Genomic DNA, 17,725 nt, shown 5'->3' on the forward strand with positions numbered 1-17,725 from the left:
GCTGTCAAGATTTGAACAGCAGCAAAAGCTGCTATGGCCACTACCACTTTTTGAACTTATCTAGATTGGCTTTCTTCATTTTTGACTCAAGTGGAGCATTAAAACAAAAATAAAGATAGCCCAAACAGTTACTTTGCAGTGATTTGCAGGAAAACATGCTTCTAGCTGCAATCTCAGCAGTTCTACCAGCTTTAAACATGACAACACTCCACAAGTACAGAATATATTCACTTGCAGAAGGGCTGAGCTGAAGATAAATAGCTCACCTGCAGGCAAACCAGGATTTCCTTCAGATTCCTTCAAAAACCACTATTAACACCTCCTCCCCACTTCAATCTCTAGATAAAGCACCTCTGTATTCCTTTTGGGAAAACTTACTTAAACAACTATTACTGTGCAATAGCTGACTGACCTTTGTGGAATGAAATTCCACATTAAGATTTTGAATTGAAATCAATTCAACAGGAGAAATAGGAATTTCTGTGGAATCTTCATCCCTGCTCCAGTACCATGTGGGTCACTTCAAATGCAGGCTGCTCAGACCTCTGAAGTCTCATGTGCCATAACATAACAAGTTGAAGAGCTTCTGAAACAAACTCATGACTTTCATTAGCTGTAGGTAAGAAAACCAACAGCTTTGCATATGCATTTCAAAAATTCCCAAAAACTTACAGACATAGCCAGATAGAAACATTTCAGTGACTAGGGCTACACTGTATCTCTTACAACCTTTGTTTTCAGTATGCTGCAAGCAACACGGCAAGATATCAACAATCTTATTCTATCCCTGGAGAAGCTTTATTCCACACAATATGCCAATGCCACTTAGGAAGAAGAGCTCTTTGCATGCACCCTCTATACTGCTCACTGGGAAGCTATTCCAGTGCCCAATCACTCTCTGGGGGAGGAACCCTTTCCTAATACCCAACCTAAACAAGCAGCAGGCCTTGAGAAAAGCCCCAAATCTGTCTTTACAGGATACCCTTCCAAATTTGATTTTCATGGCAGACATGCTCAACCACCCATTGGACAAGCCACCACCACACTGTCTGAGCTGATACCGATCCAGAATGTTCATCTCTTTCTCAGAATTACTAAGTGAAGAAACAATAGTATGCAAAGCCTTAACTGTATTTTTCCATGGAAAAAGTTGTTTGGCTTTTTTTTAATGTAGCAAAATCTAGTTCTTTACCACATCTAAAACCAATTTGTATATACAAAAGAAGCTTTTTGCCAACTTTTTTTTGACAGCTTTTGTCAGTTAATAATTTTGAGGATTGGAGATTAACAGTGATTAACATAGGACACCGGAGCTGACCTGCAGCTTGGCAGGTTCTCTGTGTGACTCAGCTGCCCTAGTTCATCACTACACAGTGAACAGCACCTCACACCCACAAAGAGCTGGACACACCTGAACCACAGGCTGTCACTCTGTAAATTCTCCCACAATCCAGCTCAGGACATGCACCCAAACAGCTCTGTGTCAAACTGTACAGTCCACTGAAACCAATTCAGCAGCAGCAATAGAACTTGAAAATAACTATGGGATGTCTTTCTGTAAAATTCTATAGCATCTGCATTTATCAATGTCATTAAGAATTTTTGTTAAGAATCCAGGACATCCAATTTGTCAAAACCTTTTATTCAACCTATTTATTTTTGCTGACATAACATCAAAACTCACCTTCCTGCTCAACAAAGAATGAGCTCTTATTTTTCCCAGTCATTCCAAACAGTAAAAATTCACAGGTAGCCTCCCTCTTGCCTATTTTCTGCTTCTCTCCTGGGGAAATCTACATTTTTTTTTTTTTGTCCATAAGAAACAGAAGTGACAAATTTTGACTGCAAAACTGACTTCAGCCTTGCTGGTCATAGCAGTGTAGCCAGTTCACTCTACTGGCACCAAAACTAATCTCTGCAAATGGAAAAAACACCCACTGGTCATTTAATGGTCCAGTGCTTGCTAGTGCAAAGGATTTAGAACACCTACCTATGCAAAGTAGAATCAAGTCACAGTTTAGAAAGTGAAGGTCACTGGTTTGCCTAAGTTGATTTCAAGAGGAAAACAAATCTTAGAGAAACAAATCCTTTTATAGGGTCATTTTATAAGCAAAACAAACTACAGAACAGGCTAGGTCATCTCCTTGTTTGCTGTGTTCGCTCATCCCTTTTTGACAAATACAAACAAGCACATCAACTATTGCAGGCAACTGAAATTCACAAACAAGACAAAAAAAATAGGAAATGCAGTTCTTAAACTATTGACACCAGACATGCTTTCATTCCTTTGTTAGAAAAGCCTCCACAGAAGTATATGTATAATGAAGACTCATGCTGCTCTGCTGGCATATTGTCAAATGAAAGAACACAATTCCATGTAGGTGATCTTGCTGTACTACATTTCTCCTAATTAACCGCCATTCTTCAATTTTGCTATTTTTTCCAATAATGGGTAAAATAGTGTCATTCATTTTAGGCATCCCCCATTTTCTTACTCTGACACTCTATGTTTTGTCTCTAAAACTGAAAAGTTTGTTTTGTCATAAAGCAAAGAATTACAAAAATCACTCAGCACTGTGTTTTTTTCAACAGAGAGGCTTTTGTTTAGGCTTACTGAGCTAGAGATGCTTTAATAAAATGCGTGTCATGAAACTAGACAAAAATTAATCCATGAGGAAGCTATGATTAACAAGGGTAAGTAGAAAAATTATTCATCTAAGACTACAAACTCACCATGTTTGCATATGTAATAGCAGAGTGAAAGCAAATAGCTTTGACACAGTAACAAAATATGTATGTGGAACACAGACAAAATTTCCATTCTCTTTCCCAATGCCCACATAAGACAATTCATGGAGGCAGTTTTGTCTGCATGCTTCCCCGAGGACCATGGCTCTAGGTTTAGAAAATACAATACCAATGGCAAACAATAGCAAAGAAAAAAACTCAACCTCACTCCTTATCAAATGCTGAATACATAACCAGTGTAAGTATCCAGTCTTTTTTCCAACATTTACAAGGAATACTTAAGAAAATACCAGGTGTTCTCGTACCACAAATTAACCATCTATAGTCACAAAATAGTTCCCAAGGCAACCATAATTTCCTCAACCAACGCACACCATTCCCTTCCCATTACTCTACATTCTGCTAAGCGAGTGCTCGCGGCCTGAGACACCACACAAACAACTGTGTGCAGCAGATCAGCAGAATGGGCAAGGTACACAAATTAGCAACTCTTACGTGTTTAAACTGGAACTTGTCAAGTGATACGTACATGAGAATTTTATATTACACAGCTGAGGTTTTTGGGTTTGTTTAATTTTTTTTCCATGGGAAGATTGCTTAAGCTCATGTTTCCACTGCCATGTTTAAAATAGAGGTGCTAGCTGATTTCTTTTTAAGACTGGACAGAAAATAAAAAACAACAAACCAACTTGTCCACATACCAATTAGGAAGAGATCCTTCTTCCCTTGGCAAGTTCTGAGTCATTTATACTTCCATTATAATTTTAAATGGAAAAGCAAAAGCTAAAAAACTTATATGTCAACAAACTGATAATTATACACTAATAAAACAAGCACCTGCTACAATTTTATAGGACTAATTGTGAGCAATATCCTAGCAATACCTTTATTGCACGGTTACTTCAAATAGCATCATTTGCTACTTTGTGTGTACATGAGCAGCAGCATTACTTTCCCTGTATTTCAACTCCTTGCATGTTCTAAGCCAGCACTACTGCTAAAGGTCTCCTCTTCTCCACCTTCAGCATCTGCCTTTTTGTTTCCATCCATTTTCCCTCCTTGTGCTAGCAAACATCTGTATAACTGCAAGAACAGCTCAGATGAAGGAGCCAGGCAGGAGCAAAGCCATCCAAAACCAACTGTAGGTTGTCACAAACCCATTTTCTCTATGCCACTGACACTGGTGTCCAACCCAGGAAGAAAACTAATCCACAAAGTAGTAAACAAATTCTGGTGAGTCAGTGTGCTGAGACAGCTCTGTTCAAAGTCAATGAGCACCAGAGCAGCCCCAAGGGATCACACATGAAAGACTTTTCACAGAAACAAGTTTCACCCAAGGAAGACAGACTTCTCAAGTCTGTAATAGAAACTGCTGTTACTCCAAAAGAATAGAAACCCCAAAACAGTCAGTCCCTAAAAAAGGGGATTCTGTAAGTACCTAGAACACTAAGGGCATACCCCTCATATGGGCAGCAACAAGTCCAGTAGCAGGATGGCTTCTGAAGGGGAGTGATGCACAAATTAAGGAGCTACCAATCTACATCCAGATCTGGAACATGGGAATCTCTACTTCATGCAGCTTTGCACCCCACAACTAATCAAGGGATTATTCTGTTAGTCTCCCTCTTTCTTGTGCAAGAACATTCCTTTCCAGACTTCTAATGTTGTCAGGTGAGCAAGCCTAGTCACAGGCTGTACTGAAAGCCACATGCTGCTTATCAGCTTTCTGAGCAACTGAGGAAACCAAGCTATTCGAATATAAGGCCTGGCAAAATATGAACTTTTGAAACAAGAATTCAAGAAACATTTTCCACTTCTCTTTGGGAACTCCTGAAACTAAGAATAATAATAAAAAACCCGAAGAATCAGAGTTTATCTCCTAGGTACTTGCTATGAAGTGGCCCACCGCACCCTTGCACTGCTGTAGTGTACAAGCTCTGTAGGACATTAGGATGTGCTTCTCATAGCATGTGAGCACTACCTCTTATAATAGCCATAGAGAACAAAAGCACAATCACATCAAGTGACAGATAAGGTACCACAGTTTGTTGCTGAAGCAGAAATCAAAACACAACCCCCCAATCTACCTTAGTTCTCTCTGAAAACATGTTTCAAACAAGCGTAAGGGAAAGGAACCTAAGGGGCTCTGATGGTTTTTCCAAATCTAAAATAAAAGATATTGTAGTGTATGAGATAACATCTCTAAGGTTGAATTCTGACAGTACTCTTCATCATCACCCTTCTTATGCACCTGTAGTTTGCAGATACCCCACATGCTTTTACATTTAAAACTTCTCAAGAATTCAAGAACGACAGAACTGTTCAGAGCCTTTAGTTACAAACAATCTGAGCTGGACATCAAAGTATAAGCAAACCAAACATCAGCAGATAGTTCTTGATATGTAAGCTGAACAAGCAGCCTTGCATAACAAACTGCTGAAGCTTTACCCCACCACAACAAGCATGAAGTACTTTTTTATCCCATTAGGGAGGCTGGGCTGTGTTTTCAAACACTCTCCAAGCCAGCCTGTAAGACTGTTTGGCCTACACAGCAATACAACCATACCTCTCTCTCTAGGTTGGTGCAACTCTGTACAAGGCATGTAACTAACATGTAACTCAGTGACAGATATGTAAACTGGATGTCTTGACAAGTAATAATTAAAAAAAAGACAAGTCTAATGCATTTTATTTTAAAAAAAGATTCCACTGACAGAAGACATATATTCATTCAGCTGATAACCTACTATTCTTCTTGCCTCCAATAAGCCAAAAGCTATTGTGAAGATAACCACATACTCAAGGATTGAATAACCTGTTTGTTACTGACAGTTTCATGTAAACATTGCAAAGAACACTTTGAGTTATTTCTCTGTATTCAGTATTTCCTACAGTAACCTTAATATATTTCAAGGAACTGTTCAGAAGGATGAAAACTAATGAAAGGTGATTTAAATATCTGTCCTTTCCTCACCTGATATCTTAATTCTGAGAGTTTTGCTCCTGATTACAGTACATTCCAGTGGACAGTTTCATGTGCTCTCAGTGCCACCAGGCTTTCCAGAACCCAAAGCCTCAATATCAAGCATTACATAATTAGTACATGGCATGCTTCAAAGTCAAAGCCACAAATAATCAAAAACATTCTGAATACTGATATACCTCATAACAAGAAAGATGGTGACAAAAAAAGCTAGGACTGTCCCAAAAGATGGTCTGGCTACATTCACTGATTCGTTAAGTTTGAAAGGCACCTCTGGAAATGATCCTGTCCTACCTCCCTGACAAGACAAGGCCACTTGGAGCAGGTGACACAGGACAAACAACGGCATCTCCACAACCTCCCACGGCAGCCTGATCCAGTGCTCTGCCACCCTCAACATAAAGCTCTTCCTCGTGCTGAGGTGAACTTCTTGTATTTTTGCTTACAGCCATTTATCCATATCCCGTTGCTGGGCACCGCTAAAAACTCTGCCACCATCCTCTTGGCACCCGCTTTTGAGATAGTTATATGCATTAATGACATCAGTCTTCTCTTCTCTAGACTAAACAAGCCCAGCTCCCGCAGTCTCTCTTAATACGAGAGATGCTCCAGATCCCTTATCGTCTTCGCGGCCTCCACTGGACCCCCCTCCAGGAGTTCCTTGTTTTTCTTGTACTGAGGAGACCAGAACCAGACACATTCCCTTGGAGCTGGGGGCTGTCCACAGCCGGGCAGCGCACGCTCAGGCCACAGGTGCGCCCTGGCACCGCGATGAGCTGAGGAAGCACCGCACCCACTCCGTGGGGCAGAGCCGGAGCGAGCATCCCGCTGACACAGCCGCGGCGTCCTCACCTACCCGGCGCCGTGCCCGGCGCGGCCCCCCGGGAGTGACCCGGTCTTCTCGAACGGCGCATGCCGGCGAGCAGCCCGGGCCCCGGAGCCGCCCGACTCGCTGTCCCCGGGCCGGGGCAGCCGGGCCCCGCCAACCCCGGGCCCAGCGCGACGAGCCTCGGCGGCCGCCTGCCCCGCGCGGTGCGGCCAGCGCGGCCGCTCCCCCCGCGCCCCCCGGGCCGGGTCTCACCTCGCGGGAGCGGCCCGGGCCCGTCAGCGCCGGCGGCCGCCGCCGCATTTCGAAAGATCCGCCATTTTCAGCCCGTCACCGCCGCTCCCGCCCCCGCCGCACCTGCCCCCGCCGCCCCGCCCCGGCGCCGCCCCCGAGCCGCGAACCCCAACCCCTTCCGCACCGGCGAGTCCCGCGCAGACCCCGCTCCAAGGGGGAACCTCGCCCCGCCGCGGGGCCGCCGTGGCCCCACCGCTCTGTCGCGGCTCCGGGCACAGCTGACCCCGGCGAGCGGCAGGGAGGGGACGCGCCGGGCGGGCACCCCCGCGGCGGCGAGGCGGCCGGGACCGACTGTCCGCGCCATCCCGGGGAGGCCGGCGGGGCCACCCGGGAACCCGGCCCACCGCGGGGAGAGCGCCCGGCGATGCCGGGCCTGTTCTTTCCTGGCGGGAGGCGACTGTCAGCTGTGCCCGCGCCCCCCTTCCCTATCCTCCCGCCGCCGCTTTCCCGCCCCTCGCACTCACCGGGCGGGCGGGCGCGCTTCTTCTCCCTCCGCTAGCGATGCCTCTCGCCGGTGCCGGCGCCTCCCGGTGCCGCTCCCGGCGGCCGCGGCGGCGGCGGCCGCGCCCGCGCCGATCCCGCCGCCGCGTTTGTTCAAAATCACGCGCCCCGCGCCATTCCCCCGCCGCATCCCATAATACCGCGCCGCCCTGGCAACCGCCGGCGCAGCGCCCCACGCTTCCGGGACCGCCCCTCCCCGCCGTCCGCTTCCGGGGCCGCGCGCGGGCACCACCCGTGGAGGAGGAGGAGGAGGCGGCGGCGGTCCGGCTTTATCCCACTCGCGGTGTAAATCCCGTGGGACATCTCCGTGGGATATCCCCTCCCGCCCCCCCCCACGCAACCAACCGCGCGCGGGGCCGGCCCGCCCGCGCCCCCCTCCCGCGGCCTGCGTGCGCTCCCCCGTCACGTGACACGCACCCCCCCCTCCTGCCGGCGCGCGCGGCTCCATGGTGGGAGGAGGTGGCTCCCAAGATGGCGGCGGGCGCGGTGAGGCAGGACTTGGCGCAGCTGATGAACTCCAGCGGTTCCCACAAGGACCTGGCGGGAAAGTGAGTTGCCGGCCGCCTCCACTGCCGCCTCCCCGCGTTGGGGCGAGGGTTGCGAGCCGCCCGCGGGGTGAGGGGGCGCCGTGCGCTGGGAGGGTGGGTCGTGTCCTGCGGCCGCGTTTTTTCGAATAAAAAGGAGACAGAAAGGTTTCGCTTCATGGTTGTGTAGTTTTTTCATTCACAGGCTCCCGCGTGTCCGCTCGGCCCCCCGCAGGGGTCTGCTGCTGCCCCTGGGTGTGCCACAGCGAGAGGCCGGGGAGTTTGTTTTCCTCTGCTGCCGTGCATGTATCAGCGACTCTCTTGTTGCTATTAAGAATTATTAGCGCTTCATTACGTGCGTGTTTTGGACAGCAGCCCTTAGGGCTTGAGCTTCTCGTGGCGCGATGTGTCGCATAGCTTTTCACTCCGAGACTCCAGTCAGGTGTGGATCTGTCACCTGGAATTCTTTGACTCCCTGTCCAGTTGCTTGTGTTCTAGGGAGGCTGTGTCACTTTTAGGATTTTCGTGTAAAACGTTGCAAATTTTCCCCTCAAAATGTGGCTTCCACGCGGACGTAGTACTTCATCAGTGTGACACACACTGAGGAAAAGCTTCATTAGCTTGCTGAAACAATGAAACAGAACTTGCTATTTTTAGCAGAATAAGCTCTTGAAAACACATGGAGTACACCTGTGTTGGTGTCACGTGGCTGTAACATAATATTTATCACTACGCTATTTCTCAGTCACATTGAATGTGGCATTTTGAACGTTTGACTACCTTGATTAATCTGAATCTATGAGCAATACAGATTCCATTGCTTTTTCAATGCGCTATCCTGGGCATTTGATTATTATTATTATTATTATTATTTTAAACTTCCAAAAATTGCACATATGTTCTTAGATAACAAAATGATTGAGCTCTGTTAACTGAGAATGTAGTCCCGGGATTTAAGAAGAGCCAAGTACCAATTCCAGGTGAATGTTCATGACACTTGGGAACGAATTGGAGAATTGCCATCTCAAGGTATAGAAAATATGAGCAAAAAATAGGGCTCTGACATAGAAAGTACACAGAGAGGCAGAAGTTCTAAGTGAAAAACTGTGTGGTTTTTAACCTTTTTAAAATTTATTTATGGACAGGTACCGTCAAATATTGGAAAAAGCTATTCAGCTGTCGGGTGTGGAACAGCTTGAAGCTCTGAAAGCTTTTGTAGAAGCAAGTAAGTGCATAAGTGGTGTGAGTGGTTGTACAGTAAGTGAAGGCCAGAGCTCTGTGGGTTTGTGTATTTGTTAGCTCTACGTGAGACTGTGTAAATGCAATGTACTTTTGTCCTGTTGGAACTCAGACACAACAGGAAGAGGAACCCTCATCACCACATTCAGAAGTGAAGAGGGAATGGATTTGTAATCTTTGTGGTTATTACAGCCTTCCAACCTGTCAGCAGTGGAAGGTGAAAACAAAGCAGTCTCTCTTGAGTGCTGAAGTTTGTACTGGATGCGAAGTGGTATTTAAACTGACAGCCTCCTCCTTCATCCGTTTGTAAAACTGCCAAGAAATTGTTAGTGTTTTTTTTTGTGTGTGTGTTGTACTGGGTGTTTGGCTTGTTGAACATCTCTGTAAATTATATCTGCTATAATGTTTCTAAAGTTGAGAATAAGCTTAGTGAGCTTTAGCCCAAACAGGTACTTTGTCCAAGATATTTCAGCAACTGAGAACTATAAATCAAGGTGAAAAATTCATTTATCTGTCAGGGGTTAGAACTCTGGTGACCTCTAGTGTAAACAGTTTCTGAAAGAAAAGGAAAACCCACCTTTATCTAAAAAAAAAAAATCCCATTCATTTGCATAGTTTTTAAAATTTAAATACTCAGACTTAATGTAAAAGCAAATTATCACCTGTAGTGAAGGCACTGAAAAATTTTGCATCTATTCTGTGTTTTTCTTCTGTGCATCTCTGAACCAGTGGTGAATGAGAATGTCAGTCTGGTGATCTCACGGCAGCTGCTCACAGATTTCTGCACACATCTTCCAAGTCTCCCTGACAGCACAGCCAAAGAAATTTACCACTTCACCTTGGAAAAGATACAGCCCAGAGTTATTTCATTTGAAGAACAGGTGAGAGATCAGTGGTGAGACGGGTTTTGGCTTGTGGGTTTGGCTTTAGTTTTTCCCCTCCTTGTCTGCTGACTATTTCAAGCCTTTCAAAAAGCTGCTCAAAACATACTTCTACTTAGAGTCCGATTTTTCAGTCCTGTACATGGAAAACCTGAGCTAAATGCAGAGAGCACTTAGGACTGTCCAAAGATTACAAACTGCCACTTCATCATGGTAATGGACATGTAATTCCTCTGCTTCCAGTAATTGGGTTGTTACAATGAAACAGTCCTTGAGCTGCTGGAGGTGTCTGGAGAGACAGGCTGCTACTCACTGTATTGCCTTTTAGCTGAGTAGTAAAACAGACAGGTGGTGTGAAGAGTATGCACCTGGAAAAATAGCTTTTGTTTCAAAATAAATAAATTTTCTCTGTGTGTTTATTTTAGCCATAATTATTTTACCAGGAAAAAATATTTTCTTGGAATCCAATTCTGCTTAACTACTGAATATGCTGCTTTGCTTTTTCAGTTCAATTCTGTGTTTTGTTGTCCAAATGCATAGTATCATCTGAGAGTTCTTACAGAAGTTGTTTACATAAAAAGGCCTTAGGATCTCGTATTGGAGTAGAAAGTCAAGGTAGTTTCTGCCATGATTTTTATTTGCTTCTCTTTATCTTTTTTTAAGCAGCATTTACTCTGAGCTAAACATGCTTGCATGTATGTCATCGTGATTATGCAGAAATTAAATCCAGTATATCAGATTATTTCTTTTTTTTTAACCTACATTTCCAGTTAAAAACCCAAGTTGTAAGCACTAATATTTTACCTGCTGACAGCTGCTCTTCAAAGCGGAAGTTTCTTCATTAGGATCTAATCACAGATCACCTCATTCCTACCTCACAGGCATGATATGAGATGTAACTGCAAGAAATGCCTTGTGCTTCTTGGTGCTCCAGTTCTTGAAAGATTTGTTTCATCTTTTTAAAAGCTTTATAAATGATGGTTACTTTTGCTGTTGATTTTATTGTCTTTCAGGTGGCTTCAATAAGGCAACATCTTGCATCAATCTATGAGAAAGAAGAAGACTGGAGAAATGCAGCACAAGTGTTGGTGGGGATCCCTTTGGAAACAGGGCAAAAGTATGTTACGCCCAGTTCTATGGTGTTAGCTGTACCTGCTCTCTCTGTACTGAACTAGACCTGCAAGTGAGAATTTTGGGGTTTGCTGCACCAGAAGTTACGCACTATTAATTATTCTTGTTGATAAACAAGTTCTTTTTAATAGTATTTTGCAGAAGTGTTTCTAAAGTTACTGAAAGTCCCTTGGAAGGTGGCAGTTTTTCAATGTGTTCACCTTCTCAGTTCAAAATGAAGACATAGTTTGAAATTCGATTTGGGTATTAACAAATGCAGTTGGGGATTCTTTTGTGTGTTTCTGAGGTGGGGTTTGTTTTAGTTTGGTTTGTTTGGGTTTTTTAGGTGTAGAACCGTTGCAGTTAGTTTTCTCTGGCAGTCCTTTCCCCTTTCTCACTGTGCGCATAGAAGGAATTGCTGTAGGTTTTGCCTATTTAGCACCTGTTTGTTGCACTGCAAGGTTGATTCTTAACTCAAGTGGCTCACCACTGGTGGCAAACTTCCAGTCCGCAAAAAATGGATTATGAGAATGTACATTCGTCACTTGGTGGACGGCGTTATTTCTACTGGTGTTTGCAGGACCCAGTTCTGTATTGGCATTCATCTCAAATTTCCTTACTCTCTACAGAAAGCACTAATTTGGCAGTAGAGAAGAAGAAAGCAGGGTAAAGCAAATGTTGCCAAGTGCTTAAGAATCATAACAAATGTTAGAGCAGCTAAGAGCAAAGGTAGTTCTGGAACAACTCTGAGCACTTGCTTTTTTCTTTCCTCTACAGGCAGTACAATGTAGATTATAAACTTGAGACCTACCTGAAAATTGCCAGGCTGTATTTGGAGGATGATGACCCAGTTCAAGCAGAAGCTTACATCAATCGAGCTTCCCTGCTTCAGAATGAATCAACTAATGAACAGCTGCAAATCCATTATAAGGTTGTCTAACCTGCTTTATTGCTTTCTCTTTCTAAAGGGAGACAATTCCACCTTGAGATATTTTACTGCACTGCCGCTAAAACTTTCATCATGGGAAAAGAGACAAAGGGAGAAGCTATATGGTTTTGGAAGCTTGAGACACACATCTTAGCAGTTATTAAACAATTCATTCCTTACCATTTGGAGATAAGTCTGTAATGGTTCCTTAAATGCCAGCTTTACTGATAGAAAATAAAAACTTGGCTAAAAAAATCTGAAATATTGTTGAAAATATTGCCTCCCCCTTTGTCTATAAATCTAAATGGGGGAAAAAATTGCATCCAATATTAGAGACAGTAGTAGTCCTCCCACCCCCTAGTAAATAATAAGTCCCATACATAAAAGTAGCCTAAAGTCTTGAGTAGTAAATTAACTGCTGACATTCCTGCTTTTTTGTGGGTTTACTGTGTACATAGTTCATACACAAACTTCTCAAACCATTTTAGTAACTGATGAGCATTAATTACTACAGTGTGACAGAATTGGTCAAGTGTGGTGGTGTTTAAAATTCTGTGACACAAAACAGATGTGCCATGAGCAGTAACTCAGTGTTTGGTTGGATTTCCCTTTCCTTTTTCCCTCATCCCATATAAAGTTTTGAAGTGTGCACTCAGTTGAAAGTGTAAATATTTTCTGTGAATCTTAGAAAAGCACAAAGGAATATCAGGTGGTGTTCCCATGCTGAAAGGGAAAAGCAAATACTTGAAACATAAATTGCTGTCTAAGTGGTAGTTGTCAGTGCCAGTAGTGAAGGGGAAACACACAAGTACATTATCAACTGTACAATATTTCAATTACTTAGGCTCAATACATGGCTTCTCAACATTTGCAATGTTTAGCATGTGAACAGTGGTGGGAAATGTCCTTTCAATTGATTTCCCTGATGATACTTTAGCAAGGACTTGTTAAGTCAAGCTAATTCTTTGAAGGCACACGTTTCCTTAGGAAGCAGAAGAGCAGTATTTATGGGAGCTATCACTTGACAGTGTGCAATTTTTACACACCTGTATTATGCAGCCACCTCTGCTGCTTTTCTTTTTCTGAGCTATCCTTCCTTTCTAGGTTTGCTATGCTCGAGTACTCGACTACAGAAGGAAGTTCATTGAGGCTGCCCAAAGGTACAACGAGCTGTCCTACAAGAGCATAGTCCATGAGACTGAGCGGCTGGAGGCATTGAAACACGCATTGCATTGTACGATTTTGGCATCAGCAGGTAAAATACACCTCACGTTTTTGTGTAAAAGGTATTTCCCCTGAAACAAGTCAGCCTGTGTATTACTTGTATGACTAAGATTTGGTGAGGAATCCAAAGTTGTGAACACGTTGTCAGAATTACATGTTGGCAAACTGTTAGCTCAGAGTTGGATTAGTTCAGTGTCTTTGCCTTTGAACTGAACACAACCAAATTCCTTACTCAGTAGAGCTTTGTTGGCTGTAATTTGCATGCATTGGGGGAAAAAGGTAACTTCCTGCTGTTTACCTCTACGTACTCAGTGTTTTGGTGGTCAGTTATGAGAATTCCTCTTGACTTTCCTAGGACAACAGCGTTCCCGCATGCTTGCTACTCTCTTCAAGGATGAGAGATGCCAGCAGCTTGCAGCCTATGGGATCTTGGAGAAAATGTATCTCGACAGAATTATCCGTGGAAATCAACTGCAAGAGTTTGCAGCTATGCTAATGCCTCACCAGAAAGCAACTACAGCTGATGGTACACACTTCTCTAAAACCTTGTAATGCTAGGTGTTCATCCATGGGAGTTAGAATTCCCAAATCAGTCAAGAAGAGTCATGGAAAAGAATTTGTTATTGCTTATATCATAATTTATAAAATATTTTTCAGCATGTATAGTTAGATAGTAAGGCTTTTTAGATATAGTTAATATTTATGATTTGCCATTAAGGTTTTGAAATACTCTTCTAGAAGATAACTTGTCACATTTTCTTTCCCTGTCCATGTACAGTCGTCTTCACTGATAATTTCCCAGTGTTTCTAATGGAGTCTCTGTCCTCGCGAGCTTCTCAGGCACTGTTAAGAGTGCCTAGAAACCCATGACATGCATGCAGGCCATAAATGGTCTGTACTGATGATACATTTATTGGAACTGCTTCCTGACTTGACAGGAAGGTGACATAGTGAGGGGATGGTTTGGACCTCACACATGTCTCCACTGACATGGCACTAAATCCTGAACCTCTGAACAGTCAGGAAAAATGTCAAGTAATGACTTAGCTGGTATCCTAAACACACTGGTCTCAGTTTTCTAGATTGGAAGAATATAAAAGTCGAAAAATACATAGGCATGAAATACCTCTGAATCAGGAAAATCTTCCTAGTGAAAAATAATTGTTGATTAAGGAAAAATAAGTAACCATGTACTTGCAGAAGTGAAAACTGGGTTCAAAGTACTTGCTAGCAATATGCTGCATTCCTTCCCTTGATGACTTTGTTGTTTATTTATAACCTGTACTGTTTGTCCTTAAAGAATGCAGGTTAGCTGGTGTTTAATAATGTGCTTATCTTCAGCTAGAGGTTAAGGGGCAAATGAGTTATACTGTTGAAAACTGTTCAGTCAAGGAGAGAGACATCAGATAAGGGTTTATCACAAGCAGAGGAAGAGAGAGGTTAATTGTACCCCTAAGAGCCATAATGAATAGTAAGAAAACCCCCAATGGTCTTTCCATTTGTCAGGCTAGGATCACAGGAGGTCAAACCCCCTCCATTCAGACAGTTAGTCTTGTAGCAAGGACTCCACTTGCTTACTCTAGAAATTAAATGAAAGGTTTATCTGTTTTAAAATCAGCCATGTGCCATCCATTTGTTCCTGTCTGCTGTCTCTGGGCAGATTAACAGTGATCCAAGGCAGATGCATCTGGACCTTCTGCACATGTAACACTTCAGAAAAAGGAAGAGAAGCATTTTTTCATTTGCTGTACTATATAAACCAGTATTTCAATCTTAGAGTAATGTTTTGGGTTTTTTTTCCTCATCTAACCCTAAAGGCTCCAGTATTCTGGACAGAGCTGTTATTGAACACAACTTACTATCTGCAAGCAAACTTTACAACAACATTACCTTTGAAGAGCTTGGAGCATTACTAGAGATACCTGCAGCCAAGGTATCCATTTCATACCTTTTTTTTTTTTTTTTAGACAAGGAGCATGAATGGCATGAGAAAATGTCTATGGTAAATATTAGGAAAATTAGTTAAATATTAGGGAATAATTAAATATTCCATGTTATGAGGAATGTTAAGTATCTAGCACATCTTATGAGAATGGGTGTGGCACAATGTGGAATGAACAACAGCGGAGTTAGATGCCACTGATTGTTTGTCTAATCACGTAGTGAATGCTGTCTGTAGGTTCCTTCCCCCCTGTATGTGGACCTGGTTAAAAACCCATAAGACTGTTAAGTCTGAATAATTTCTAACTTCTCTGAGAATGGACTAAGTTTCTGACATCTTTCCTTGTTATTCTAGGCAGAGAAGATCGCTTCTCAGATGATAACTGAGGGTCGCATGAACGGCTTTATTGATCAGATTGATGGAATTGTTCACTTTGAGAGTAAGTGCAACCACAGTACTATTTTTTTTTTAGCACCTTTCAGAGTGAGCTTCTTGAGGTGGTCCCTGCCAGGATAAGGAAATTAAGTTTATGAATAATCCCTTCTGCCTGAAGTGAGCTTGCTCGTCCTGCTGTAGCCAGGAGGTGGCAGAGTTGGCCATAAAGGACAACCTTTGACACTTGACCCACTCCCTGCAGCGGTCTTTGCAGCCTCTTACCCACAGGAAAGAGTGAATTTATTCCATCAGTCTTCTTCTAGGAACAGGTTCACTTACAAGTTCTCTGTTCCAATCTGCTTCAACGCAGGAGTTAGACTTGTAACAGGTAGCCAAAATAATTGCAGCTTTTGAGTACAGAAGTGATCCTGGTGTCACTGCTAGGAAAGCTTCTTCTGTGAGCTAGGTGAGGGCAGTGGCAAAAGGAAAGGTTGCAGTTGACAAGGCAAGGGAATTGCTAAGACTTATTTTGTTTAGTATTGGTTGTTTTTTCTTTTCAGCTCGTGAAGCTTTGCCAACCTGGGACAAGCAGATTCAGTCCCTGTGTTTCCAGGTGAACAACCTTCTGGAGAAGATCAGTCAGACAGCCCCGGAGTGGACAGCGCAAGCCATGGAGGCCCAGATGGCTCAGTGACCGTGCCTCCCAATGGAGGCAGTCATCTGCCTGCTGTGCTGGCAGGGGGAGCTGAGCAGGACTGGAAAACAAACAAAACACCATCTTCACTTCCCCATCTTCTGCTTTCACTACGGCTTAGGACACAGCTAGCTGATCCCATGTTTGGTGTGACAGGCTCCCAGTTCTCTGAGCTTAGATTGGTGCTTTTGCTGCCTCTGCATTGCACTCTGCTCTGTGGTTTTCATTTTAAAGAAGCTGTAATGTCTGCAGGGAGCTTTGGGTTTGGTTTATTTAATTTTATTTTTTTCCCCAGTGTATTGCTATAGCTTTGTAGCCCGTTACTTCTTATGATGCGTGTTCTGCTATGAAAATAGAAGCACCATGTTTCCTTTAGTTGTAATTATTCTAATAAAGGCTGAGATATGCCACTTGGTTTAAGTGTTGTAAGGACCTGTGATTTTGTTTTCTTTTTTTTCTTAAACAGTAACTTGAAATAAAACAGATTTTTGTAATTGCATTTTCAGCTCCTAGAAATGTTAAATAAAAACCTTTTTTTTTCTTTCTTTGCTTATAAAATGCATGCCAAGGTGTCATGTGATAAGCAGGACTAACTTGAAATGCTTATGCACAGCAATGAAGTACCAAAGTGGCCCTTCTGGTGTTTATCAGTCTGGAGGTCGGCACTCTTTACCCATCCTTGCTTTGCCAGATACACACATTTAAAAAACATGACAAATATTTTGGTTTTCAGAGGCTTCTATGCTTGGTTATCTCCAGTCTGTTGGAAACTCCATCCACTCAATTATCCACTCAGTTGCATATCTAGTTCCATACCTTGGATCCATCATATTTTTCAGTTCTTTAATGGGTTAGAGAAACAAAACCAAGTTGGCTGACAAGGCAAACATTCCTGAAGAAAGGAATTAATAAGTTTCAGGATGTCAAGCACAGCAGAAACTAATTGCTATTAAATCAAAATCTTTAAACAGGAATGAGCAGCATGCACACTTCCTATACTTAACACTTGTCATTGTTTGTAAAGAAGTGTCTTGTTTCAAGGTGTGTTGACATTACTACTCAGTAATAAACTGTCTGGTGAGTATAGACCCAATTATGATGTTCTTCTTTGCTGTGCAAGTGCTGCACATCTTAGTACTGCATCATCATAAAAGAGCAAAGTGATGACATAAATGGTGAGAGTAGGCTGAAGGGTATTTCGACCACCAATTTCCAAGGGAAATTACTTGTAACTTGTTCAAAGTGGTACTGGCTGAGAATTTTCTCTCAAGAGAAATGCTGACATAGTTACTATTAGTTTGGAGCCTGTTGTTTTTCTTTTTGCTTGTGCTCTGACTTCTGCACAGAGCTCTTTTCCTGGAGCATGCCCTTTGCAGATGGGCCATGTATGCCATTCATATACATTCCCATTTAGGTTGTTTGCTGCTTCAGTCTGGTACTTAAAGGAGAATCCATT

At 43.2% G+C, this 17,725-nt stretch overlaps 2 protein-coding genes across 6 annotated transcripts in view; one reads left to right on the forward strand and one right to left on the reverse strand.

The window, feature by feature from the left end:
• Positions 1–7,455, reverse strand: part of LIN54 (lin-54 DREAM MuvB core complex component) — a 39,820-nt gene extending 32,365 nt beyond the window's left edge. For 3 of the 5 annotated variants that reach the window (XM_068187691.1, XM_068187690.1, XM_068187688.1), the window contains exon 1: positions 7,316–7,455. Coding sequence is in view for 1 of the 5 variants with exons in the window: in XM_068187692.1 (XP_068043793.1) it covers positions 6,813–6,860 (48 nt within the window). In the remaining 4 variants the exon portion in view is untranslated. Of the gene's footprint in view, positions 1–6,812; positions 6,924–7,315 lie in introns of those variants that run through there. The other 2 variants (XM_068187689.1, XM_068187692.1) reach the window with 2 other exon arrangements.
• On the forward strand, positions 7,353–16,699 carry COPS4 (COP9 signalosome subunit 4). The gene is made up of 10 exons (XM_068187705.1): positions 7,353–7,900; positions 9,022–9,101; positions 9,845–9,996; positions 11,010–11,113; positions 11,884–12,037; positions 13,139–13,289; positions 13,614–13,784; positions 15,076–15,191; positions 15,555–15,639; positions 16,136–16,699. Exons 1-10 carry the CDS (start codon positions 7,353–7,355, stop codon positions 16,267–16,269), a joined length of 1,695 nt encoding a protein of 564 aa, XP_068043806.1. The 3' UTR covers positions 16,270–16,699.
• The last annotated feature ends 1,026 nt before the right edge of the window (positions 16,700–17,725 follow it).

This window comes from Anomalospiza imberbis, chromosome 4, assembly GCF_031753505.1.
Source record: "Anomalospiza imberbis isolate Cuckoo-Finch-1a 21T00152 chromosome 4, ASM3175350v1, whole genome shotgun sequence".
In the NCBI taxonomy this organism is placed as follows: domain Eukaryota; kingdom Metazoa; phylum Chordata; class Aves; order Passeriformes; family Viduidae; genus Anomalospiza; species Anomalospiza imberbis.

Coding starts and splice junctions, on each gene's coding strand:
- COPS4 (XM_068187705.1), top strand. CDS start 7,353: ATGCCTCTCGCCGGTGCCGGCGCCTCCCGGTGCCGCTCCCGGCGGCCG. Junction 12,038..13,138: donor AGCTGCAAATCCATTATAAG/GTTGTCTAACCT, acceptor CTTCCTTTCTAG/GTTTGCTATGCTCGAGTACT. Junction 13,785..15,075: donor GAAAGCAACTACAGCTGATG/GTACACACTTCT, acceptor CTAACCCTAAAG/GCTCCAGTATTCTGGACAGA.